This window comes from Alosa alosa, chromosome 9 (genome assembly GCF_017589495.1).
Source record: "Alosa alosa isolate M-15738 ecotype Scorff River chromosome 9, AALO_Geno_1.1, whole genome shotgun sequence".
In the NCBI taxonomy this organism is placed as follows: Eukaryota; Metazoa; Chordata; class Actinopteri; order Clupeiformes; family Clupeidae; genus Alosa; species Alosa alosa.
This window is the reverse complement of record NC_063197.1, coordinates 6,940,830-6,968,369: the sequence shown is the minus strand read 5'-3', so window position 1 is coordinate 6,968,369 and position 27,540 is coordinate 6,940,830. Positions and strand designations below refer to the sequence as shown.

The 27,540-nt window shown below is 46.3% G+C and overlaps 1 protein-coding gene across 6 annotated transcripts in view; it reads left to right on the top strand.

The window, feature by feature from the left end:
• Nucleotides 1–27,540, top strand: part of ralgps2 (Ral GEF with PH domain and SH3 binding motif 2) — a 117,754-nt gene that overhangs the window by 6,595 nt on the left and 83,619 nt on the right. Inside the window, exons 1-4 of one of the 6 annotated variants that reach the window (XM_048253472.1) lie at nucleotides 6,891–6,978; nucleotides 24,090–24,187; nucleotides 25,668–25,801; nucleotides 26,217–26,324. In XM_048253472.1, the coding sequence (XP_048109429.1) occupies nucleotides 25,742–25,801; nucleotides 26,217–26,324 (168 nt within the window). In that variant the 5' untranslated portion in view covers nucleotides 6,891–6,978; nucleotides 24,090–24,187; nucleotides 25,668–25,741. Of the gene's footprint in view, nucleotides 1–6,890; nucleotides 6,979–11,068; nucleotides 11,533–19,200; nucleotides 20,462–21,647; nucleotides 21,838–24,089; nucleotides 24,188–25,667; nucleotides 25,802–26,216; nucleotides 26,325–27,540 lie in introns of those variants that run through there. The other 5 variants (XM_048253475.1, XM_048253473.1, XM_048253474.1 and 2 more) reach the window with 5 other exon arrangements.

Genomic DNA, 27,540 nt, shown 5'->3' with positions numbered 1-27,540 from the left:
AAACAGCTATTGAGCACTCCTGGGGGTTTCCTCATCTGTCTTTTTGTCTCTCCTTCCTTCCTTCCTTCCTTCCTTCCTTCCTTCCTTCCTTCCTTCCTCCCTCCGGTCCTAGCCCCTCCCTCTAATTAATTGTGTGAAGGAAACGAGGAAGGAACGATGGAACGAGGAGGCTGGAGGGATGAAGGAGAGACCGATATGCGAGCTGAGATGTCCTGCTCACTCAAGCATCACTTTTAAGAGACGTCAATTACTGATGATGCGGTGCATCACCTCTTAGGCTAGATGAACCTTATTGGTCTATACTAGTTTATTGACGCATATAAATCCCTACGAACTTGTTTGAAACCGAAAGTTGACAGCCGTGGGAGGGAACCTTTTACCTTGGCAGCTCGGACCAATGATCGCACAATTCCGACTGAAAACGCTTCCGCATAGGATACTCTTATTCCCTTGTGTATCGGGCCTTCCACCTCCCTCCTCTCTCCTCGGTCTTGCCTCCTCTGGTTGCGATTAGATGAATGAGATATCCTCGATGACATCGGGGCTTTTAACGATTTCCGGGGCAAATAGAGGTTTGAGAAAACCCCCTGACGTTCTACCTGATATTCCTTCTTTTTGATGTCTTTTTATTGTCCTGTAATCTATACCTTTCATCTAACCCCTGAACTGCACTGCTATAATTGTGTGTGTGTGTGTGTGTCTGTGTGTGGCTGGTGATTGAGCAGCCGCGCCCTCCTGCAGTCCCCCGTGGTGAATCAGGCAGATTACCATCCAATCTGTTCACCTGACCTTGAGCTCTTCTCTTTTCTTCTCTTCTCCTCTCCTCTCCCTTTTGTCTTTCTCCTTCTCAGCTAGCCTTCATCACTGTGTGCGCAAAAGGTTAAAATACATTTTGTGTGTATATTTTAAATGACCCATAGCCGTGGCTATAACTGAGCAGGGGTCCTCCTGAGGCACGCCCAGTAAAAGACCTCTAGTGTGGAGGACACACACACACACACACAAATTCTCTCTCACACCATCTCCCTCTTACAAGCACCTTGCCTTGAGGGAAATCATGTGGCTGCAGCATACACTTATGTCTGTGTGACTGCCACTCTCTGCACTGATGTTGGGCTCATATCAAGACAATGTTCAACAGCCATCATCTCCGAGATCATCTGAACTAGAGCTGCAACTTATGATTAGTTTCATAGTCAACTAATCTGGATCAGTTAATCGATTAGTTGTTTGATGGATAAAATGGCAGAAAATGGTGAAGAAATGCCTTCCAGTGTTTCCCACATAAAGCCCAATATTATGTCCCCAAATGCTTGCTTTGTCCACACGCCAGTGAGTGATATTTAGAATAGGGCCTACTGTAAGGCGGCAATCACTGGATATAACAGGGTGCCAGCCTTTGCCGAACCATAGCAAAAAAAATGGAAAACCTGCTGCTTACCACTGGTCAGTGTGATCCCCTCCTAATAGAGGAGTAAGAAAATCTGAAAATATTCAAGTTTAAGAAGCTGCAATCAGATTTTGTGGTATTTTCCTTAAATAATGAAAACATTTTCAAATGTTTGGATTTTGGATAACCAAAATAATGGACGATTAATTTAGTCATTGTCGACTAATTAGATAATTGATTAATTATGGCAGCTCTAATCTGAGTCATCTTCACTTCTGTTGGGATATACGAGTCTTGAAGAAGGAATTGATGAGGTTCAGGAGAAGTGCATGCTGGGATGGAAAGATCTGAGTGGGTGGGGGAGGTTACAGGGGGTCACTCATGCTCCCCGCCACCCTCTTGTGAAGTCCATCCTGGCCCAGTGCAGAATTCCAGCTATGAGAGGCCTGTCCAGCGCGTCATTCCGACACCCGCGGAGGCAATTCTAGACGCATGTCAAAAAGGGTCTACACACTCTCACTCTCACATGTGCACAATGTGGCCATGATGTTACACACACACACACACACACTAACTCAGAGACAGACACACACATGCATGTGCACGTATGGCCACACAGTCCAGTGGTAACCAAAACTGCATGGCAATCTCACTTGGTGGACAGTTTGATTGTAATTGAATGGCGTGTTAGAAATGCATTCATTCATGCATGATGACTTGGGGTACTGTGCTGAGTCATTGACACTCGATAGTTGAATCTGCTTATTGTCTTTCTAGTCCAGGCCATTTTTTCAGATCATTGAGCAGCAGGGCTTGATGCTCTTTTTATCTGTCTGTGTTTATTCAGGAAAAAATATTTCCCTGTGGAATCTAAATCCTAGTCCTAAATAGCTGTTAGAGCTGCTTTGGTTGATCTATGCTAAGTGTGTGTGTGTGTGTGTGTGTGTGTGTGTGTGTGTGTGTGTGTGTGTGTGTGTGTGTGTGTGTGTGTGTGTGTGTGTGTGTGTGTGTTGTGTGTACTCAATTGTTGAGCAGTTCCTTGACACACCTTGTTTTCCCTGAATTTGTCTTCGCTGCAATGTGTGTCTGGAGCAGGTTCCTGTGATCAAGGTGTGTGTGTGTGTGTGTGTGTGTGTGTGTGTGTGTGTGTGTGTGTGTGTGTGTGTGTGTGTGTGTGTGTGCGCGGTTGAGGCTTACACTCAGCCATCCACAGGCGAGAGTACACACAGACAGAGCCAGACCACCCGCACCCCAGACGCCATGCAGTCCAAACTCTTGTTCAGTCGTTCACCTCATTTCTCTCCCTCCGCTCCGCCACACTCGTCCGATCTGTCCATCCACAGCTCCTACTCACAGCACACAGACAGCAACTGTGAGGGAGGAGCTGTGACTGTATCCCTTGGCTCAGCTGCTAGTGCGATGTTCTATTTCTTCCCCTCTCCAGGAGGACACTGGGTCTAGGGCTACAGCTATCTGCTTCTTTTTGGAACCAAGTATTCTATGATTATTTCATTGATTTATCAGATAAGTGCAATTTATTGATATGCACAACAAATGTCATGCTGTAAACTAGCCCTAGACACTTCAAAGTAAATTAATATATCTGTTATATATGTTGTTACATTGTTAAACCGTTAAATTGTTAAATTGTTGTGCACCTGCGGCATTTACTATACTACCAAATAACCTCCCTTACACAAATTAACAGCAGTTCTACTGTGCTACTGTACAGTGCAGTAGTGTTTTCATGTCCAAAATACTGCATTTCTGCAGTAAAGTACAGTAGGCTACTATGCAGTACAATGCAGCTGAGAGAGAGAGAGAAAGAGAGAGAGTGACTCCGACCAGTGGTGTTTTAAAGTTCACAACGCTACCGTCTGCTGATGGCATTAGTTAGCATTTTAAACAACCACACAGTACATGTCTAGTGAACACCAGGTGCACCACTGTGCTAGATTATGAGCGACACCGCATAATCTTCACATGATCAGTAATAGCCTAAAATAAAAGAAAAACTTTCCACGAGAGTGAACTTCGGAACAGCAGTCGGATAAACCTGTTCGTTCCTTTCCAGGTTTGGTATCAAGTAATAAAAGTAGGCTAATGTTAAGTTGATCTGCTGTCTTGTATCTCTCCTACCACGTCCCTGAAATTAAGTCCTACTGTTGGGTTGACATTTGATGCAACCTATTAGCATTTGCCATTTACATCTGGAGAACTCCCCTTCTAGCTGACTTTCCAGTTAGCTTATGTTGTCTGCAACTGTGATTTGTGTAGTGCTCACAAAAATCATAGAAATTAACATCTACCACCAATGTAATGACATTAAAGAGAAGTGTAATAGTTTAGCTCACAGGTGGAATGTGGTCTATGCCATTAAGCTTTAATTTTCTATAAATTGTAAATAATTTAATTTTCTGTTCAAAGTTGCTGTTTTTTTTTTTGTGTGTGTGTTGGACTCGACTCGAGACCAGTAGGGACTCAACTCGGACTCAACTTGAGACCAGTAGGGACTCTACTCGGGATCAATTGGGACTCAGTTCGGACTTCACTGGGATTTAAAAAAAATTACTTGAGACTGGACTCGGACTCGATTTAGTGACTGGACTAACCAACACTGCGGCTCAGATATTGAGTCATCGTTGACGTGCTGTTGTGGTACGCCAGTTCTGCTTTGCAGTGGACACATTGCACCTTGTCTTTCTAAGTTTGAAATGATTCCAAAACGTTGGACATTCTCTGCCTGTTACGGACGGTTTCTTGGCTCTCAGTAATCGTACCAACTTAATTCTTAATCCCTGAGTTGAGCAGGCCACATAATGCAGGTGATGGGAATTAAACTAAGCCTTGAGGCAGAGAAGTTGCCTCGACCGTTTTTTGTAATCGAATTACTCGTAATCGTTTCAGCCCTAACCAGGTCTTTATTTAGTCCCAGATTGTGGTTTTGGAAGTTCCACAACCCACAACCCATTACCCAGCCACTCAGCCAGTAGCCGGTCGGGGGCGCCTAGGCTACAGTACTGTTGGCCTAGTACAGTGGGTTGTAGTAAGGATTAGCAGCCATCATTGTCATTCTTTCAGAGATGACCTCCCTGCTTTCTACCTCCCTGTCTCACTTTTGTCCCCCCCCCCTCCAACTCCACTCTAACTCCACTCATCTTCATCTGCCTGCTGTGTCGTCTGTCCTCTGTGTGTTTTTGTCCTGCTGTGGTTCTCCCCAGGCGTGTGTCTGTGCGTATGTGACGTGTCTGTGTGTCTCTGTGTGTGTGTGTGTGACGGGGGTCGAAATGGTGCTCTATCCATACCTGTCCTCTTAGATGTCCTACCCCCAGTGTCTCCCTGTCTCTCTCTTATACACACACACACTACAGTGTGCTTAGATAGCTCTAGCAGAGTTACACAAAAGCTCCCATTGGCCCGAGGGTGTTTTGGATGAGATGGGCGGGGTAGGAGCAAAGCTGGGGGGGGGGGGGTGTAGTTAATAAAGCTTCTGCTATCAGCGCTTCCAGCCACTCTAGAAGTTTCTGTGCTCGTCTTTGTGTGAAGATGAGGGGGATGGCCTCCGGCGGCTGTTTGGAGTGTGTGTTCACACACACACACACACACACACGACCAGAACAATGTCTCGCCTATTTTTAGTGGATGGAGGCGACTGTTCGGTAGGCGGAGAGAGCATCCTGTCTGTGCTTGTCACGCACCATGGGGGAGAGGTGTGTGTGTGCACGCTAAACTTCTCCACTGTGTGTGGGTGAGAGAGAGGGAGGTTTGTGAATGAATTCAGTGGGTTCAGGGTTGTGTGTGTACTTTTGAGTGAATGTTGTGTGTGAGTGTGCATTCAACCATGCCTGTGAGTACCTGCAGGTGTGTGTGTGTGTGTGTGTGTGTGTGTGTGTGTGTGTTTCAGCCGTTTGAGGTGCCTGTGTTTTTGGAACATAAGGACTGGCTGCACTGTGCTTGGCGCTCTGTGGGAACAGCGGGATTTGAGAGGAGTGTGAGGGGCTCTCTCGGGGAGCGAGAGAGTTCTGGAATGATGGAGAGAGGGGTAGATTGGGAGTGGACGGGCTTGAGATGGAATGGGGAGCTGGATTGGGTGGACAGGATAGTAGACTGTGGAAGTTGTGCAGCTGTTGCTGCTCTTCCCTGACAGCGATGATAATCTGCCATGTTTACCTCCTCTCCTCCTCCCTTTCCTCCCCGTACAGTACATTACCCATTACTCTGTGTGTTTAGGCTTTAGGCTGCTCCTCCACATCCATACAGGCACTGTGTCTCTCTCACTCTCTCGCTTGCTCTCTCTCTATCTCTTTCTCTCCTTCTTGCACTTTCTCTCTATCTATCTCTCTCTCTCTCCCTTTCCCTATTCTGTACATTAATGCACACATGCTCCCTCTCTCTCTTCTTTCTCTTTCTCTCTCTCTCTCTCTCACTCACACACACTCTCACACACACACACACACACACACACACACAAAAGGACATTGTTCTGTGAACTGTCAGCCAGTTGGGAGAACAAAGAGCTGGAGATTGAAAATGACTTAAATCAGTGGAGGGCTCAGACGGCCATCACTGAGGAGAAAAGGCAGCAGTGTGTTTGTGTGTGTGTCTGTTTGTGTGTGTGTGTGTGTGTGTGGAATCACTCTGCTCACATTTGAGTGTCTGTATTTCATCACAAGTTCCCTTTTTTCTTTTCAACCTTTAAAAAAAAAAATATTTTGAGATTCTTTTGTTGTGAAAGTCCACAAACACACACGCACAGACCCTGCTGGGAGCCCAAGTCTCTATGGGGGTGTGTGAGGGTGGGGCCCAAGCCTGAGGTTTTGCATCTGTTTGCTCTCAGCAAGGTCATCAGGGCAAAGGCGACTCCAAAGAAGAGTGCGTGTGTGTGCGCGTGTGTGTGTGTGTGTGAGATTGACTGTATAGGGCCTTCACCTGTTCTGGATATCTTTCAGCTGCAGCCATGGCACAGTCTTATGTGTTGTTTTTGGTTGGTAGTTCCTGTGCTGGTAGATCTGCTTGTTGTTTGCGAGTCTCTGCCTGCCATGTTTGTAACCCTGTTTATGTATGTAATGCGTTATTCAATTATCCGTAGCCTTGTTTGACCTTTGGAGCACGCTGTTGTGCTGGCTTGTGTATGGCAACAATTTGGGCTCATTTGGCCCTGTTTGGAAGCACAGGGTTGTTGACCTTGTTTGGTGTGTGTGTGTGTGTGTGTGTGTGTGGCTGTACGCTGTGTCTGAGGTGGTAATTGGGCATGTTATCTGTAGTCTCCCCAGAGATCAGCCGCTCTGTGAGTTAGTCAACCGCAGAGAGATGAAGAGATGAGAGGAAGGACTAGGGAGAGGCAGAGAGAGAAGTGGAAAGGGTGAAGGAGATGAGAGGAAGGTCTAGAGAGAAGTGGAGGGCTCATGAGGTCTCAAGCCCAGCACTGGGCACACAGGGCAGACACGGGGAGACTCCCAGCCCACCACAGCAACTCCCAGCTCCACCACAGCAACTCCACCACAGCAACTCCACCACAGCAACTCCACCACCGCCTCACAGATGCGTCATATCAAATGAACAAAGCCCCGACCTGAACAGGAGGCACAGTGAGTTTGTAATCTCTTTTGTAAGAAAAACAGTGGCATCTGACTGAACGAAACAAATGTTCGGGCCGAGCAGATATATTTAAACATCTGCCCCCCTGCTGAGGATACTAGACGCCATGAAAAGAGTGTTTTTTTTTTTTTTTTTTTTTTTTTTGGTCTGTGTGTTTCTTTCGTTCTTTCGTGTGTTTCATAAAGCCGTTATGTTCCTGCAGGCTGGGCAGGGAAAAGTGCTCAGACAAGTGCTCCAAAGCACAGGGGTCAGAGTGGAGTCCTCTGCCTGTCATCTCAGACCATAGGGGGAGATTTGTGATTGTGCGTTACAAGCCAGCTCTCCTTACAGGCCATGTATTAGCAGGCTCTGTACATGCTCAACTCTAATCAGTCAGTGTGGAGTACTGTGTGTGTGTGTGTGTGCATTCACATTCCCTTTGAGAGTGTTTTCCACTTTCCGATCTGATGGCGTGTAGGACAACTGTTTGGTTCTTGCTGACAGATTCTGTCTGTCTGTCTGTCTGTCTGTCTGTCTGTCTGTCTCATGTCTTTGATCCTCAGAGAATGTGCAATGCAATGAACAGACCTCCCCAGGCCCTGCTGTGAAAACGACCATTGTCAGGCAGGCCAACAAGGCTTAAACAGGCCAACAAGGTTTAAACAGGCCAACATGCTGTTTTATTTCTCAACATTTCTTCTTTCTTTCTCTTTTCTTTCTTTCTTTCTTTTCTTTCTTTCTTTCTTTCTTTTCTTTCTTCTCTTTCTCTCTCTCTCTCTCTCTCTCTCTCTCTCTCTCTCTCTCTCTCTCTCTCTCTCTCTCTCTCTCTCTGTGTCTGTGTGTGTGTGTGTGTGTAAGAGCTAGCGAACGAATGTGACTATGTGCATGTCACATCTCTGGCTTTAAGATTTGGTGTGTGGGTGTGCATGCGCGCGCACGTGTGTGTGGGTGTGTATCTGCTTTTGTATACTGTGTGTGTCTGGGCCTGCATACTGTCAGGCCACAGCATGTTACTCAGTTTCCCCTCGGGGCCAACTGGCACCTTTACAGGACAGGGTGGGAGAGAGTGAGAGAGAAAGGGAGAGATCGAGGGAAAGGAAGAGGGAGAGAGAGAGAGAGAGATCAAGGGAGAGGGAGAAGTTGAGAAAGCGAGTGAGATCTGAAAGGGAAAAGAAGAGATTGAGAGGGGGTTGAGCGAGAGGGAGAGAGAGACTGATGGACCATAAGAGAGGAAGAGAACAAATAATCCCTGATCTTGCTCTGAGCTCGAGTGTACCCATGTGGAACACGGCTGGTCAGGAGCCTGCGGAGGAAACCCCGTCGGTCAGCTTTGATGCCGAAGGCATTGGGCGTGCGCTGGTGAGCTGGGAGGCGTCAGGACGACGGCAGGCGGAGGTGGAGAAGAAAGGAGAGAGAGAGAGAGGTGAAGACGAGAGGGAGCGCTGGGCAGAGCAGCGTGGGGCGTGGCGTGATGCTTCTGAGTCACACGCTCTCATTCAGACATGTCAGAGCGACCCGTCTTGTGATCTTCTCACCGTGCGGTGTGGCGCGGCTCAAAGGAGAAAAGAATTAAACGCCTGTGATCTAGCCAGCCAGTCGGGAATAACGGGCGCGATGTGATCCCACGCGGATCGGCTTCGCCGCCTCTGATGAGTCAACCCAGACACCGCCTCGCACAAAACACGGGGGAAGATGTTTAACGGCCAATGAAAGATCACATTAATCACTGTCAGCCTATAAATACAAATGCAGATTCAAGCTGAACTCTTTCAGTGTGCAGAGATAACTCATGGGTTGCCTTTTATTTATATATATAAATATATATATATTATTTTATTGTATTTATATATTAAGGGGCTTTTTTGCCTTTATTTTGATAGGATTGTGAGAGACTGACAGGAAGTGAGTGGGAGAGAAAGATGAGGTGGAATCGAGAAATGATCCGGCCTGGACCTGGGTGCCCGTGGGCACAGTTGCGTCACAGTGCCTGCCATGGTTTGCCGCCTTGTTCTGCAGCACTAGCTTTGCTTGTGTTTCCCAGACCATCCTGAAGATGCTAGGCCATAACATGGAGTAGGACTGGAGGCTCCTTAGGTTGCTTCAGCTGTTGTGGTCTGAGGCGTGTCACTTTATTGGTCAGGGCTGTTGGCTCGTGAGCGCAGCTGATGTTGAACCAGCTGTTAATTTGTCAGCAGCTTCATTTGTCTGTCAGGACAATCTCAGCCTGTCCTGCCATGAACCCATTAACCCTTAGAACCCGATTGACGCAAAGTGAGTCAAAAAACACACCCTCTCTTCTCTGTTACATTGCTCCGCAACTGTTAATCGCAGTGAGATGAAACCTTTATTGCGTGACAGAAGAGAAGTGGGGCTTTCCAACGAGATCACGCACTTGTCTGTACGTTAAAGTATGAAAATGTAAAAAAATCATGAAATTAAATCAAATTGCATCATATTTACAGTCTATACTTCTCTGCGTTCACCTGCACACCCATTACTCTCGTTTGAATTTCTCGCGAACCCGTGATTGCATAGATATGGCAAGCATATCAGATGAAAGAGGAGACTCGGGGCTATCCATTGGTGCCATGTATATCGATCCTTCTGGCTTATGAAAACAGAAGAAGTGACTGCAATATAATAACGTCATGTACACAAAACCAACGCTGCACACCCATTACTCTCGTTTGAATTACTCGCGGACCCGTGATCGGATAGATGCCACACATGTCAGATGAAAGAGGAGACACAGAGCTATCATTTGATACCAAGTACATCCTTCTGGGTTATAAAACAGACGAAATGACAGCAAAATAATAACTTCATATAGCTGGACTTACCCCACGTTTTTGTGGCAAAGCATGTTTATAATCCAACGCCATCATGTGTTTCTCTATGGCAAAGCATGTTAATAATCCGGTTTTGAGATCCTAGCAAATTCCTGAATGGCATCCAATTCAACCTTTGTTGCCTTTACTTTGTTCATGGCAATGCGGTAAAAAGTTGAGAATCATTATGAGTGCATACACCATATAGGCGCACTCAGGCTAACACGCAAACTCGGGTCATGTCAGGTCAGATCAGTTCGTGTCACAGATATGGAGCGCAGAAAGGTCATTTTTCATCACTAAATAAAAAATGGCATTTCTTTTCGTAAATCACACACCACATATTTCTGTAAATTGCTCAGCCCCAGAGTATTCCTCCAACAGGGCAATTATATTGCCCAATTCAGGATAGTCTGCTCTACACACACATGAAATGCATGTAGAGCTATGATCTTGCTGTGGTGAGATACATGTGAAAGTATAAGAATTTTTATAATACTTTTATAATCTTTAAAAATAAAAATAAAATCAATGCTAGTACTAATACATGAAATTATGGCAGATCTGGATAGCCTAGACTCTGCTGAAAAAAAACAACAATATATAATATGTGTGTGTGTGGGCACTTACAATGACCAGAAGGGTTAACAGATTGACCAGTTTCACTCCAGTCAATAACACTGATCACCAATCTGGCTTCTAATCAATGGCTTTTTGGAAGGTTACAGGGTGACTGCCCCACAACTGTGTGTGTGTGGCAGTGATCCTCCCAAAATGCCGATGACCCATCTGTTGCTATTGCATAAGATGACCTTTAACCTCTCCATTGCCTCATGTCATCTCATTTTAAAAGAATGCCCTATCCTGGGGTTGCATGGTAACTCCGGAGAGGTTATAACAAGACCTCCCAAATCTTACAATACAAACATGCCTTATCTGCGCAGCGCTGCCAGATCGAACATGCCCACTGATTTGATGCTACCAGAACACGAAGCCAGGCATTTTGCTTCCTTATCTTCCTTCTAGATACAGGTCTTGTTATAACCTCTCTGTACACTTTCAAAGTTTACAATACTTCGGTTTGTTTGTAGGGACCCTCACCACACTACCACAGAAGTGTGATTATATTTTGAGCAGTGGTATAAAATAGCATTTGTTTTTTGACGTGCTAGCTCCCCTTTAGCCTTCACTATAAGCCCATTCAGGCATAATGCAACAAATGGTCTTGCTCAAAACTAACACTAATTAACATAATTGAGCTCTCAAAGTTTGTTGTTAACTACCGTAAATAAACCCTAGGTTGTTTTTACTCCGGAGTTACGCTTTAAATCCTCCAGCAGAGGCTAGCTTTCTGTTCCAAAAACCCACCCACACAGCTTGCTGAGAGCACAAGTCAGTTTTCACTCTGCTTTTTTTCAGTCAAAAAGGCAATCTTCAATCAATGGCCCCCCTCATGAGGCGTTGGTTTCCGGATAGTTCTCTACAGAGTTATAGCCCATTCAAATATCAGTCCACTTGAGGGCAGCCCTTGGCTGACTGAATCAAGCATATGAGTGAGATGAGGTGTGGTCATAGCCACTGTGTCTTGTGTCTGATCGATACTTCCTTTTTTGTTGTTGTTTGTCCAGAGTCATGCAACCTGGGTCATGTGGTTTCCTCCGGTCTTTGTGTAGGTCAGGATATACAGTATATGTAAAGGAGTCTTGACACAGATTGAAGAACAAAGCTCCATCCAACGTAAGACGGAAAACCATTCACTTCTGCCCCATTTTGGTTGATTCTGTGAAGCTTCAAAACAACTCTGTGTATGCATGCGTGTCTGTGTTGACGTTTTGAAGTATGATTTGTAATCACGATGCTGTTATCTGTGGAGTCTGTATGAACTCCTAGATCTTGCCATAGATCTGTCTACTGGGCTGTTCACGTTCGAGTACGTAGCGACGCTAGAAAAAAAAGCACTGTAGCGGAAGCGATAACCATCTCGCCTGTTTCCTTTCAGTGAGCCAAAGCGGAGAGAAAGTGTATGTGCGTGTGTGTGTACAGCCGCTGTTCTGGTTATTATGACCGAAATCCTCTTCCTTATTGCTGTTAAGTGACCACCACAGCAGTCATCACCTCAGTGATGTGTTGTTGACCCATCCACCCCCCCCCCCCCCCCTCTTTCCTGTCGCGTTTCCTCATGGCTGGCTGTCTTGACTTTATGGGAATGGGTCTATGGGAGTGGGGGGCATGGCACTCATCGTCTGCGTAAACAGTCCCAGCCTAGAAAGAAAAACAAGAACATTTGTTTAGTGGAAGGAGACTGAAGGAGATGAAGCAGAAGAGGGTGGGGGGTATGCAGATGATTTAGGAGTGGGAGTGGAGGAGGAGATGCTTGAGGAGAGTATAGTGGTGGAGATGGAGTGGACAGATGAGAAGGAGATTGAGGAGGGCAGAGGAGGAGGACACCATTGAGAAAAGGAGAGGAGAGAAGGAGACAATTGTGGAGAGGAGAAGAGAGAAGGAGGTGATTGAGGAAAGGAGAGTAGGTGGCGATTGAGGAAGGGAGACCATTGTGGAGAGGAGAGAAGGAGGCGATTGAGGAGAGAAGAGAAGGAGACGATTTAGGAGAATAGAGGAGGAGGCGAAAGAGGAGAGGAGGAGGACGAGGCCATTGAGGAGAGGGGACCATGGGGGTAGTGTGGGGTGAGGTTAAGAAAGACGATGGTGAGGAGAGGGGAGAAGGCAGTGGGGATAGTCTGGGGTGAGCCAAATGGGGGAAAGAAAAGGAGTGAGATGCATGGGGCTGGGGAGGGGGGGAGGGGAAGGCGCTGGTGATGGAGACTGGAGCTCTGGGCTGAGGCCAGGCAGCAGGCAGGCAGGCGACTCCCCAGAGGCCCCTAAATCAGTGCTGAGCTGTCCGCGTGGCCCAGCAGCCTGCTGCCCGCAGTGTGCAGCGCCATCACTCCTGCCAGCCATGCCAACTGCCAACTGACCTGCCAGCCTGCCTCTCTCTCTCTCTCTCTCTCTCTCTCTCTCTCTCTCTCTCTCTCTCTTTAACGAGTCTCCTTTCACATGCTTTTTTCATTCTCACTCTCCTCCTGTCTGACACTTTCTGAAGTGTTTTCCTTTTCTCTTTAACCTCCTCTGTCCCCGTCTCTCTGCCCCACCATCTATTTCTCCTCCCTCTCTCCTCCCTCTCTCCTCCCTCCTCTCCTCTCCTCTCCTCTCCTCTCCTCCCCGCTCCAGCGTCCTCCATCTCTTTAAAGCCTTCAGTCGCTCAAGTCGGTTTGTTTTCCCTCAGTAATTGCACAGAGTCCATCTTAAAGCCATTTTTCCCAAGCAAGCAGGTCCATTCTCCCAAGGGTTCTAATATAGTGAAGCGTAGTGTGTAGTGTGGCATGGCGGCCGAGGACCGTGCTGTTCAGCCCAGCTGCTGTCCCTGTCTCCTGCTTCGGACCGCCCCGCTGATACCTTTCTCTCTCTCTCTCTCTCACTCACTCACACACACTCTCTCTCTCTTTCTTTATTTTCCCCTCCCTCTTTCTCTCTCTCTCTCTTTTATTTTCCCCTCTCTTGCTCTCTCCCTCCCTCACTCTCTCTCTTTCTTTATTTTCCCCTCCCTCTTTCTCTCTCTCTCTCTCCCCTTCCCTCCCTCTCTCCCTCTGTCATTAGCAGGTGGTTGTGGCATGGTGGTGGCAGGTGTGTGCTGCCAGGTTCATCAGCAATCCGCACAGGTGGAGCTCAGACACTCGCTAGAGGAGCGGAGGGGAGGGGCGCGAGGTTAACGTGTACACACACACACTGAGGCACACACATATGGATGGACACTCAAAAACCTGTGTGTGTGTGTGCACATCGGCTAAAGCGCATGTAAAAGTATACTAAGATGTGTGCCTTGTACACTGGTGTATGTGTTTGTCTTCTCACTAAAGGACAGCAGCACACACACACACACACACACACCACCTGCAGCGTGCTCTCTGCTCTTCCGTGTGCTCTCTGCTCCATTTGTCAAATTCCTCTGCTCCTAATCAGTCCCTGGCAGCCTGGTGTGCTGTGACCTTGGCTTTTTATAGCCAGCTCTCGCTCTCGCGCCCTCTCGCCTCATCTCCCAATCTCTCTCTCTCTCTCTCTCTCTCTCTCTCTTTCCTTTCTCACACACACTCTCTCTCTCTCACACTCACATACACTTCTGTCTGTCGCTCTCTGGTCATCAGTTCTCCATCTGAACAGGCGGCTGAGGACCTCTCCTCCCCTCACCTTCCGATACGGAGGCTCCACTGAGAAGCCCCTCCACCCCGCCCCTGCAGAGTGCCCCTCATAGGCAACAGCCGCTCCTCAGCTGCTGTCCCGGAGCACTTAAATGACACCTGAAAGGCCATATTTAGCCCCATTACCCAGTGCTAATGTCCTACCTCTCTCCCCAGCAGTGCTATGTAGGAGTAAGTGTTGATTTCTATGGCACGTTTCTCATGCACAAAGTGTTGGAGTTACGATGTGACCCTTGACTCTTGAACTCTCCAGCCCTTAACTTTGCTGGTGTTGTGTGCTGACCTCGATTTGACCTGGGTCCACCTCATGCTATGCTGCTCTCCTCAAGCCCAGTTCCAAGCCCTCAATCTGGGGCTCTTACTCTAAAGCTCCAGCACCCTGCCCCGGCCATGAACCTGAAGGGGGGGGGGTTAGTAAGGAAATGAGCATCAGGGGAGAAGTGTACACTCCCCTCGCCCCCCCACCCCACCACCACCCCTCGGACTCTCCAGTAGCCTGCGGAGGGGAGGCTGCATTTCCTGTGTCGTCCTTGGCACTAACCGTGCCGGAATGAGACTCCATCCAAGCCTCCTATCTTCCATCTCCCCCCCCCCCACCCCCCATTATCTTGCTTCTTCTGAAAGCAAAATGGCCTACTGTCGCCAGGCAACGTGAAGTCGGCAGCCAAGTATTTGTGTATTTGTGTGTGTGTGTGTGTGTGTGTGTGTGTGTGTGTGTGTGGTCAGTGCACATAGACAACGAATAAGCGTGAGGGAGAGTGAGACAGAGTGAGCGTGTGAGTCGGGGAACTGTGTTTTGTCTCAGTGGTGTGATCTGCAGTATTGGGAACTGAAGAGGAGGAGGAGGAGGAGGAAGAGTGAGTTTCAGGCTAGCAGGCTCTGATATGAGGAGGAGGAAGAGTGGGTTTCAGGCTAGCGGGCTCTGATATGAGGGGTTTTATATGAGCTCCAAAGCAATGACAGCAGTCTGGACAGACTCAAGGCCCCGCTCAGATCCTGTTTATATATTGCAGCATGGGTCCACGCTTCCTGGTAACACGCACACGCACACACATACGCACACACGTACACTCAGAGTTACTCTGGCAACCTGGAGAGCACCTCCATATGCAGCATTACACACACACACACACACACACACACATACACACACACATCCAGACATAATTCCACACTCTACATGCAGCCAGACAAATCTTGAGCACGCACACACGCACACACACACACACACACACACACACACACACACACACACACACACACACATTCTGGATATACAAACACAATTAAGCGATGACACTTTTACTCATTCATGCCTTCACACACTAACACGTGCACCCAACCCCATTCATAAACCCAACCACAGTCTCAGACATGCCCGTTTACACAATCTGACCCATGAGTGCTGCACACACACACACATTAATTACTACGTAATCTCGCCTAATCCTTTTTAATACGTTAAAAGTGGTATTTGGGCATAACGTGAAATTGAGTGCTAGCAGATCTGACATGTCTTAATGGTGTGTTCTGTGTGTGTGTGTGTGTCCAACTAAACTGCGCTTGACGAGCCCCACAGGCCAGCGATCGCAGTGTCATATTAAAGAGCTCCTCACAGATCGATGTTTCCCTCCGAAGCACTGTTGTGGCTGACATGACATTGCTTTCATGTCACAAGATAAAGCTACTGAGCTGTCAGCCCCGCCCCTCTCCGAGGTCTGCTTTTCTGTCTCTTCTCTCAGCCAAGTGGAATTATGGTCAGTGTTCTGCTCTCCGGTCAGTTGATGAGGCAGGTCTCTCCTGTTCTTCATTTCCAATGGAAAGACCAATGGAAATGAAGAAAAGGGAGGATGAGGGAGTGACCGTGTGTGTGTCTGTTGTCTGTGTGAGTGTCTGCCTTCCGCTGCCAAGGGAGAGATGATTATGCTGATGAATTCCCCTCCTGGGGAAGTCCATACACATTCTTTGTCCCTAAGTCCCCCAATGTCCTCCACAAGATTTACACACACACACACACACACACACACACACACACACACACACACACACACACACACACACACACACACACACACACACACACACACTTACTTTCGCACAGCCAAATGCACATTGGCCCCCCATGGGATCCAATTCACTTTAACCTGCCGTGTGACTACATGTATCGAGCTGTGTGTGTGTGAGAGTGTGAGAATAGAGCATTTATCGACCTGCTTACCATTGCAGTCCAGCCTGCTGATGCAGGCACCCTGGTGTGTTTGAGAATACAATATGTGTGTTTTGTGTTAACATGTTCAAACTACTGTGAATGATTAGTGGCATAATATTGGGCAGAGCAGATGTCTTGTGCATGTTAAGCATGGGCTTTGAGGTGTGTGTGTATGTGTGTGTATGGGTGTATTTGCGTACACATACAAAGTTGCAAATGTGGTGCACGGATGCAAAGTTGACGCTTCAGTGACCCATATACTTCCATTCATGTAGGATTACTCTCTTTAAAGGCCACACACCACCCACCTAAAAAAACAAACAAAAAAACAACAGCCATTAGCCTAATTGACCTGTGATGGTCATCACACTGATCGCACACCCCTCTCTTAATGCTCTGTCCAGCATTTCGATCACAGCAGCCGCTGATACTAACCTGAAGCACACACACACACACAGAGAGCTGCTGAGACCCTGTTCCTGTTGCACTGCGGCCCACTTCACACTTCCCCCACAAAGCTCTGGTCTGCGCTGTACAGAGGCGACTTGCAGACCTGCTATTGCCAAGCCTTAACCTGCATCACAGCTGCTGCTGCACCACAGGATGCATTCAACACACACACACACTGAAGCGCCTTTGTGTATAACTAGGATTAGTGCTGCCACTAGGTTCAAGTACATAGATCCTATGGTGGTATAATTCATTAGTGTACCTACAGAGTGAATGTGTGTGTGTGTGTGTGTGTGTGTGTGTAATGTGAAAACCTGCTTTAGTACACAGTGGTGAGCAGGAGTGCTGTGTAATGAGGACAAGTGTTAAGTCTCTAAATAAACCAGTGCTTGAGATTATGATACACTTGGCGTGTGTGTGTGTGTGTGTGTGTGTGTGTGTGCACAATCACTACCCTCTGTTAACAGAGCAGGATTGTTTGCATGTCCTTGCTTGACCCACCTACACACACAGACACACGGTCTCCCAGCAGTGGTGACGAACAACAGCAATGGCGTTTTAATGATGCCCTGCTTGTTGACGTCGGAGGCGTGCGATTCGGCTCCTTATCGAGTCTGGCCTGGAGCGGGAGCTGTAATTGGCCCACCTCGTTCAAGAGGCCACGCGGACGGCCGCTGTTTGTCATCTGGCGCGACACAAGCCTGTGACTCCCATTATGACTGTCCGTCCTTCAAGGAGGCAGCGGGTCACCTGACGGTGATACGGCAGTGCCAGACGGGTGGGCGTGGGCATCGGCCTGGGCAGTGGTGGCAGTAGAGGAATAGAAGAATCCCAGCTCTGGCATTGACTCGTGCCCTTTACTAGAAGCGGATTCAGTGCCATCACTACACATGCGAGGCTATCTACTGGCCATCTGTGACCGGACGAGATGCCCGCTGTGCTGCCCAGTGTCTGTCTGGCACCATTTAAACAGGGATAGCACTTCCCCTCCTCTCCTCCTTCCCTCCTCATCCCTTCTCTCTCCTCCCCGTCTCTCCTCCTCCCTTCCTCTCTCTATCTGTCTCTGTCTCTTTGGCTGCTATCTCAGCCTTCTGTTTCTGTGCAGATTGTACAGTCTTCGAGAAGGTGTTATCACCCCTCATCTCTCTATCTTGCTCTCTCTGTCCCCCCTCTCTCTCTCTCTCTCTCTCTCTTTCTCTTTCTCTCTCTCTCTCTCTCTCTCTCTCTCTCCCTCCATGTTTCAATCTCGTCTTCTCTCCCTCTTCATTCTCACACACTACCTTGTCTGTGCCTGAAATAGAGCTGTGTTGTCAGTTACAGAGTCTGTCTGACACATACAGAACCCTCTCCATTTCTTTCTTTCTTTCTTTTTTTCCTCCCTCTCCTCCACCCTTCCTCCTTTCATCCAAAACTCTTACAAAACTCTCTCTGTCTCTCTCTCTGTCTCACACTCTCACTCACTCACTCACTCCTCACTCCTCTCTCCCTCAAACGCTCACACTCCCACATAAGAGAGGAGAAGCGGGTGACCTCATTTTTTCCATTTCTGCGTCTGTCTCTCATCGGCTGTCCGCCTTTGTCCCCCGGGGGACACTCATAGTGGACAGACAGCTTGCTGCGCTGGCCGCCAGGGAGAGAGAGCGAGCAAGAGAGAGAGAGAGAGAGAGAGGGAGTGAGGGATGAGAGGTGGCAGAGAAAGAGAAAGGGAGAGATGAAGGATGAGTGAACGGCAGGGATGACAAGAGCACAGGGGGCCCCGTGCAGGAGAAAGAGGAACATGTGGCCGTGTGCAGAGCAAGGCGTACAACAGCCGTCTGTAAACACATCGCTCACACACTGCCTGGCCCGTCCATTGTGTAACACCCAGGAAAGACACACACACACACACACACACACACACACACAGTCATTTTAGTATATCGACATGTGCACACACATGGTCTACACACTGACTTGATATTTATTTTGAAAAGTAGTTGTGTTTCGTGGATTGCACACAATCTTTTAAGAACACACCATGGAAAAAGCTCCAAAGCATGAGTAGGAGAGAAAGAGAGAGAAAGAAAGATAAAGAGAAGAGGCTGAAAGAAATGCATGATGGAGAGGAGAGAGAGAGAGAGAGGCCTGCATCCCTTTAGGCTTAGTCATTATTTTAGTTTCACTTCCTCTGCAACAGGTCCCAACAGGAGACTTCCTCCGCCTCTTCCTCATCTTCCTCCTCCTTCATCATCCATCCATCCATCCCTTCATCTGTCCACCCACCTGCACTCAATGGCCTTCGTCTTCATTTATCACCACCTGCCTGCCAGCACCCTCTATCTCTCTTTTTCTCTTCTCTCTCCCTCTCTCATTCTCTCACACATTCTCTTTCTCTCTCATTCTCTTTCTCACATTCTCTTTCTCTCACACATTCTCCTGCTCTCTCTCATTTACATTCTTTCTTTCTCACACATTCTCTCTCTCTCTCTTCCTTTTCCCTCTCACTCTCCTTTTCACTCCAGCTTACCTTCTCTCTCAAACGAACACAAACCTTCACACATTTGCACTCTAACGTAGACACAAACATAAATTAATTTAAAAGCAAACAAACACACACACATAGGTAGAACACACACATGGAAGTTAGTCAATGTTGCTCAGCTGGCAAACAACTGACATGTTGTACGTTTTTCTCACTTGTATGGACAGAACACACTCCAGGCAGCATTTCACTCACACTCTCACACACACACACACAGGCCCCACAAGGAGAGCATTCCTCTGAGTAGAATAAGTGGAAGAAAACACTGCCACTGCTAATATTAACACACACACACACACACAGAAACATACATAGCAGATTATGCAATCTCTGTATAGAGAGCACAGTAAGAAAACATCACCCAGAGGACCCCTGAACAACAGAGGATGAACTGATGCATAGATGGATAATAAAAAGGGTAAAAAGAGAAGCCATTATTAAAAATGAAAAGAGGTCCACTTATGTCAGATGTGGCCGTTACATGGAGAAGTCATGGCGTCTTGTCCCAGCCTGAAGCGTTCTCACGGGGGGTGTTTGTGAGAAGGACAAACAGAGCGGTCACCCCTGTCATTAGGCCTGTGTGCTTGGCGCTCTCGGTAAACTCACCGCCTCCGAGGATTGTGGGAAGAGACATGCAGCCTGATCCCTGTGGACAGGAGGGCAGGAAACCAGAGAGCAGCTCGACTGGGAAACCTTCCCCCATAGCTGTGTGTGTGTGTGTGTGTGGCCTCGTATCTTGCCATCCCGCTCTCCCTGACACTCAAACATAGATTCTGTTCTCTTCCCCATAAGCTGGTGAAGTGGTCCAGAAGTGCCTCATTCACCCTCAAGTTGCGCCGTTAGAGTGCTCGCGTCACATCGCCCAGCGGTTCGCCGGCACAGAATTGCCCATCGTCACACCGCACATTTCAGCTGAAAATCTTCCGTCTTCATATGCAGTCGTTGTCTCCAGCACCATTTGCTGTCTCTACCAGCAGGACGGCTGGATTTCTCTCATCTCTTTTCCACTTATTTTATTCTGTTTCTTTGTTGTTTTTTGTTGAGTTGTTCTGGAAGAGTGCTCAAACGCTCTCATTACCATGGCAATCCCATGGAAACCAGACTGCGAGCGATTGTGAAGCGCTGAACTGGAGGGCCTACATTGTCACGCTGGGAGGGGCAGGCCCACTGCGTGGCTTGCTGGTCGCTGCATCCGCTGTTCCAGTGTGTGTGAGGTTGCGCAGAAACACAAAGGTGAAAAGTACTTGACCCGCTGTAATCCACTCAAACGTCCACACATAACCGGCATCAGAAGCCTCACTGTGAGGACAGGTTCGGCTCGGAGTTCCTGGTTTTTCCTAGGGATGCACGATATATCGGCGGCCGATAAGTGAAAAAATGAAAATATTATTAACAGTCCGATAACAGAATTCTGGCCGATAATTTGCGCCGATATTTTTTAAAGTCCTAATTTAAGCCTACGTAAGGTCCGTCTGACTACAATGAGCTACTTGAGCTTGGTTGGCTATACTTTTTCCTCAATATAATGTCAGCGGTGTGAATGTATTTCACCGCTCTAACAAAATCTGTGGATATGCGTTCATTTGGGAATCTGTGCATCTCAGAATCCTCTCGTGAATGATCCGCCATTTAACCTTACCAGAGCGGAGCTCAGCCCTATCTAGAGTCGTCTTGTGCTGATGTGTTTGCACTTTACCGCGCTGGTCGGGGAAACAAATAAAACAAACTCGTTAGTGGGACGAGTACATAAGTAGGCCCTAGTTTTTAAGTTGTGTTTTTAGTATTATATTTGCATTACTTTAGCTTGGGTTTTGTATTATTACCTAGAAATATGCTAACCATTCCTGCTTCAGTTCCAGACAGGTCATCATAATAAGTTATTAAAACCTTCGGGGCTATAACCCCTTTCATTTCTGCTGCAGCAGGTTGTGCGCAACAGAGTAGACGGACATAAGATACAGTCTGAGAAGTTGCAGCTTTATTCAGTTACCCGCAGTTGAAACTAAACCCTCCTAACTGAAACTAAACCCCTAAACCCTAAAAGTTTCCCTCACAAACTCTGATTTGGTCGCTATACTGTAGCTTATTCCCAGCTGAGCCGTTTATGAGTGTTTAGTCCTAAATGAAAACGATTCATACTCTCTAGCCACTCACTCGCAATTCACTGACGTCAGGTTCACTTAAAGGAGCCACACATACTGTAGGGCTAGGCTACTGTTATGTTGACTGCTGTACTATTGAGGACTATTATGAGTTCTGTCCATCATTTGGTGGTAGGTAAAATTACTGCAATAAAATTATGCTTATTAAAATTATGCTTCCCCAAATCATTTTTCACAATTTTTTTTCAAGAGTAATATTATCGGTTATCGTATCGGTATCAGCCACAACAAACCAATAAATATCGGTTATCGTTATCGGCCCTAAAATTCCATATCGGTGCATCTCTAGTTTTTGCCTGGTGCCTGGTGTGTGTTGCGTGTCTCCCAACATATGTGACCGCACGTTATGTGCATGGAGGAGTATGCCACTTCCTCAAGTCTCCTGCTACTGTTTTCACCCTCTGGAAGAGCTCCAACTGCAGATGGAAATTGGTGCTAATGAAATTGGTCAGTCTACCAACTGTGTAGTCTGTAGGCTTAATTGTTGAGTTTTGAATGAGTGTCAGTGAGCCACATTGAGAGTGAGCAGAAGTGAGCCACATTGAGAGTGAGCAGAAGTGAGCCACATTGAGAGTGAGCAGACACCGTCCTTATTCTGCTCACAAACCTCTCCTCTGTCATCACCCAGTGGGGGGCTGGGACAGTTGGGTCAACATCTTCTTTTGATATACTGCAGAGCATGTTGTTTTCAACAAGGATTTGAGGCCTTTTTATGGCTACAGTAGTCTCTCTCTCTCTCTCTCTCTCTCTCTCTCTCTCTCTCTCTCTCTCTCTCTCTCTCTCTCTCTCTCTCTCTCTCCCTCTCCCTCCCTCAGTCCTAAATCAGTCGCGGTTGTGAATTCCCAGAAGGCCAAGTGTTGCCCTGTAGGCCGCGCTGCCCTCTCCCAAGTGACTCTCATGTGACCCTGGCTTTAAACTGCGTGAGTCCTGTGCAGGGTCACATCAGAAACCTTTTCCCCCTCTTACACACGTGCTGGCTCTCATCTCCCCTCACTCTCAAGTCACACACTCATATTCTCTCTCTCTCTCTCCTCTCTGTCTTTTTATGGTCCTCTGGCTTAGTCACATTTATGAAAGAAAAACACTTATTAAAACTCGTTTGTTATTATTTTTATTGTCTCAAATACACATGCATGCCTGTGCACACACACACACACAATCATCTCAGTCCATTCTTTTTCACATTTGTACCCATACACTCATGCGGTCTCCCATTCTGTCGGTCTTCCTCAAGCCCCCCACACACACACACGTACACACCACATGCTCACAAATGCTCCCTCACATACAAGTGCTCCTTTGTAACACTGGCAGTAGCTGTAATCAATCCTCTCTAGTTACATTTTTCTCCCCATGGTTTCAAACAGCTGATTGTGGATCTGTCACTCCTATGCTGGTGCAAAACTTAACCACTTAATACCTAATATGAAAACAGGTCCTGGATCATTATGAAAGTACAGACAGTTTTGCAATTGTCCATTTAGCTCTCTGCCCACAGCTGGTAAGAATGTTTGCAAAGGTCTGACTCCCCCTTGTGGTGGACATTGGTCAGCGTTTGCAGCGTTTCTGAATGGATGTGTCTGTGTGTTTTCTTCTGAAAAAGGAAGAACGTGGCAAATGTCTTTTGTTGGGCCTGAGATGCCATTGAAACATGCACAATGATTGCTTCTCTTGGTGTAAATGACCACTGAGTTGGAGTAAGCAGTATGTGGTAGCTTTGATTCATTTAGGTTGGTCATCTGACTTCTTTTTAACCATTTCTCTGTCATAATTCTGTGATGTCTTGCGGTCATTGGGACTCATTCACCAACCGTTCTTACGAAGAAATATGTTCTTAAAACCCACTTAAGCAGTTTTTACGATTAAGATTCTGGCATTCACCAATGTTGTGTTGTTATTAGGTAAGAACAGAATCTACGAAAACTCGAGCACTCTTTTGAGAACTGACTTGTTAGTGCAAAATAAAGGGTTATTGCATTTCATCATTTCTGCAGGTGTAAAATGTAATAGAATTATAATACATATAATAATTATAATTTATTATAATTATTTATAATGATAAAATATATTACACTATTTTACAAAGCATTAATGTATTTTAAAACAAATAAACACAACCAATAACACTCACTTTTTATACTAACTACTAAATATAACGACTATATAACGAATTTACTGTTTAATTCCTGCAGCAGTGCTTTCACTTCACAGCACGTGTCCTATAGGCCTACGGTAATAAAATTGACTTGCTCAATTAGTGTATAATATATGGTATGCCTCAGTCTCAATTTGTGTGCACACGGCCCTGCAGTATCATGCCCTTTTATGGGGATTTAGATGCTAATTAACAATTGGCACGCCCTGTCAAAATGGGAAAAAAAAAAGAAATTCAGATAAGAATGAAACTGCGACTGATTCTGAGGTTTAAGAACACCTTTGTTCTTAAGGAGGTCTTATGATAACTCTTAAGTGGATTCTTTTAAGAAAATTCTTAGAAAGATGGAAAGATGTTGGTGAATGAGGCCCATTCTGTTGTGTAATTCTGTGATGTGCTTATTTGTTAGCTGGGAGAGAAGCTGGGTTCGAATTCTGTATATTGAACGTCTAATCATGATTCTCTCTCTCTTTCTCTCCTGCTTTCTCTCTCCCTCTCTCTCTCTCCCTCCCTCTCTCCCTCTCTCTCTCTCTCTCTCTCTTAGGTATTGACAGACGTCTGGCGTGGCGATACCGTGAGCAGTATTTCGGAGGAGAGCAGAGTCTAGCACATGCTACGTCACGATGCTCATCTGACACACAGGTAGGTGGGCGCTTGGGGGACAGCAGTGGCTGCTTCTCACCTGTGAGAAAGGGAAGTGTGTGTGTGTGTGTGTGTGTGTGTGTGTGTGTGTGTGCGCGTGCGTGTGTGAGCTTGGGCCTGGTGTTGAGAGGGGACTTATTTGTATGCATGCTGCTCAAATGCTATATGACGAATGATACAATTCTGGATTTATTAGGTGTGTACGTGAGTGAGAGGGTTTAATTAGGATTACAGAATGGCTGACACTTAAAGCCCCACAGAGTCGAACGAACACCTGTTTACTATTAGACACACGTTCACAGACACACGTTCACATACACACACGCTCTCACACACACAGACACAGAGACATAAGGGCTTAGACACACCTGTCCCCAGAAGTTCACTTCCAAAACACAGACATACACAGACACTTTCAAACTCAGACATGCTCCTTTTCGCGTGTGTGTGAGATGGGGAGAGACAGAGACACACAATGGGCGTGTCTCATTTCAGGGGCCGGATGCTTCGGAGCATTCGTGCTACCTAGCACTGGTCTTCTGTGACCGCATAGACCGGACCTGGCTGGACCAACGTTTTTTTAAATGACACGGTCTAGCCCAAAAGAACGCCCTGTTACGTCATGAGCCCAAGTAGGCCTACTTATCTGATTGGAACTTGGAAAGTTATTGCTTGTTCACGAGTTATTTCATTTAGCATTATATTTTCCATGTGTCGATGATGGTTAGACATGACGTTCTCAGGGAGCGCAGACCTTTCCAAGGCCAAATGTAGTTATTTGCAACAAATCTGAAAGTGGACCTAGCAAAATATTTTGACTTGCTCAGTGATAGGTGTTTAATTTGTTTGTTTTCTGTGTAGCATACTGTATAGATCATAATTCTTGATAATTAGCGCACAAACAAGCTGGCGTATCTCATTTCACTCTGCTTTTACATCAACCTAGGCCAAGCCACACACAGTTACAGGTTGTGGTTGTGACCCCAGGTAACCCTTACCTGACTTTATTTAGGGAAAGCAAATGCTCCATGAAATTACACACACACACACACACACAAACATGCATTTCTTGCCAGAATACAAGCTTAAACTGCTGAGCTCCTTCTGGTCTATGGTCTGTAGCCAAATCAGCTGTACCTGTGTGGGTGGGTGTGTGGGTGTGTGGTGACTGATGAGTGAATACACTGAAACGTGTGTCTTGGCTTCCCTGGCGGTGACACTAATCTGAAGATGGTGGATCACAAACAAGAATGGTGCTGTCTTGTCTCTGATCTGTCCTCTGTCCAGTCGTGTGTGTGTGTGTGTGTGTGTGTGTGTGTGTGTGTGTGTGTGTGTGTGTGTGTGTGTGTGTGTGTGTGTGTGTGTGTGTGTGTGTGTGTGTGTGTGTGCATTTGTAATCCATTGTTTGTCCTGGAAATTCCACTCTGTCTTAGGCGTCATACTGGCTTCACACACTCACTCTGTGTGTGTGTCTTTGCAGAGTGCCTGGCAGGCAAAGCTGATCCCTGTTAGAATCATGAAGAGACTCCTTCGCTAGAGACGGATGGTTTGGGAATGATGGATGTCCCCAATGGCCAATCAAATGTCTCCGCCTCTGCAGTCACGGCGTCTGAGGTAAATTCTTAACTCAATATGTGTCTTGGTGGTGTTTGTGTTTTGCTCGGCCCTTAGACGTGCCCAAGAGCTGCCTTTACTGTATGCAGTAAGGCTAATAAAACTCAATCCCCCATTATCCACTCGGTGGCTATGTCTTAATATGTTCAAATTGCATTGTGAATGTTAACGGGGTGATTTCCAGCACAGAGAGGTTAGCTAGTTTAGACAGAGTTTAGACAGCAGACCTCAGTCTCCTGCGGTCATTGCCTTCTCCGATGCGGTCAGATGGAATAAAGTCTGTGCTGCACTGTCGTCTGACACTTTCTTTTTTTCTTTATTTCTCTCTGCTCTCTTCATCCCTCTCTCGCCCCTTCCATCCCTCCTTCCATCTCTCTCGTCCTGCTCTTGGTGTCTGTCTGGCTCCCTCGTGCAGAAGAGCAGCAGCTCTGAGTCCCTGAGTGACCAGGGATCCTCGGAGCTGAAGAAGAGCTTTGACGCCGTCGTCTTTGATGTGCTGAAGGTCACTCCCGAGGAATATGCAGTAAGAGCCAAATCTTTCCTTTGTGTGTGTGTGTGTGTGTGTGTGTGTGTGGTGTGTGTGTGTGTGGGTAGATGACAAATAGCAGAATTCAGACTGTCCATGTGTCACACACTTATAAAAAATGGCAATTGTTAAGAATTGATATGGAAATGTTGTAGGTCTGGTAGGTTCAAGTTCTGTCATATTAAATTTATTGGATTTTTATTTCACTTTTGACTTAAAATAATCATCCAAACATAAAAAATGTCATATGGTGTGACTGTCCACCATGTGTGCGAACTTCCTAAAAAGAGTGTATATCCATAAAAAGTATAATTACTTTAAAGTTTTACCATGCATATAAAATAATTGGATGTTTTTTTACAACCACAGAAAGTTTTGATGTTTATGCATGCTGTCCAACTAAGTTATAATCAAATATATTTTGTCCATAAAATGGTTGTCATATAGCGTGACACTATATAGTATATTTTGACCGGGCATTCATTTGGACATTATTATTGGGAAGAGGACCCTGCTTAATCAGGAAGTAACAATAGAATGTCAGGAGTAATTGGCATGGTCAAGGGCGAGTTCTGCTTTTTGGATTTTTATATAAAAAGCTTTGAATTGGACATCATCAATCGTTGGCCAAATTTTAGTGTCTTATGGTGTGACATCATTTGCCTAAAAAAGTAGCTATTTTCCACAAATATTCTTCATGAATTCTTAAAAGCACTGCTGCCACGTGGTCAGTTGCATGCTAAATAATAGTTAGCTGTATTTAACTGTCTAGTTAAATGAGCTTAACTGTCAAAATGTCATATAGTGTGACGCTGCATCATATGGTGTGACAGCTTTTTTCAAGTCACACTATATGACATTTCTGTCACACCCTATGACCAAATTGCATTTTTACATAAAAGTTCTTGTAAAAACATTATTTAAATTCAGATATTATATGTTTTTTGTTAAATCTGTGATAATTGGGAAAAAAATGTATCTGTACAATTCATATTTCTCATACTTTTTTCTTTTATGTTACCATGCCATGTAAGTTTAAAAAATAAATACTAAACTTTCATCTATTTTGCTGTTACACGCATACACCATTCATACAGTGACTTCAAAATTCATTGTTAATGATTTTATTGTCATTAAAAACCCTGTTTTGCTCTGACACATGGTGGAGTGGTTCAGTTCATCATATGGCGTGACACCATGTCATTTGGTGTGA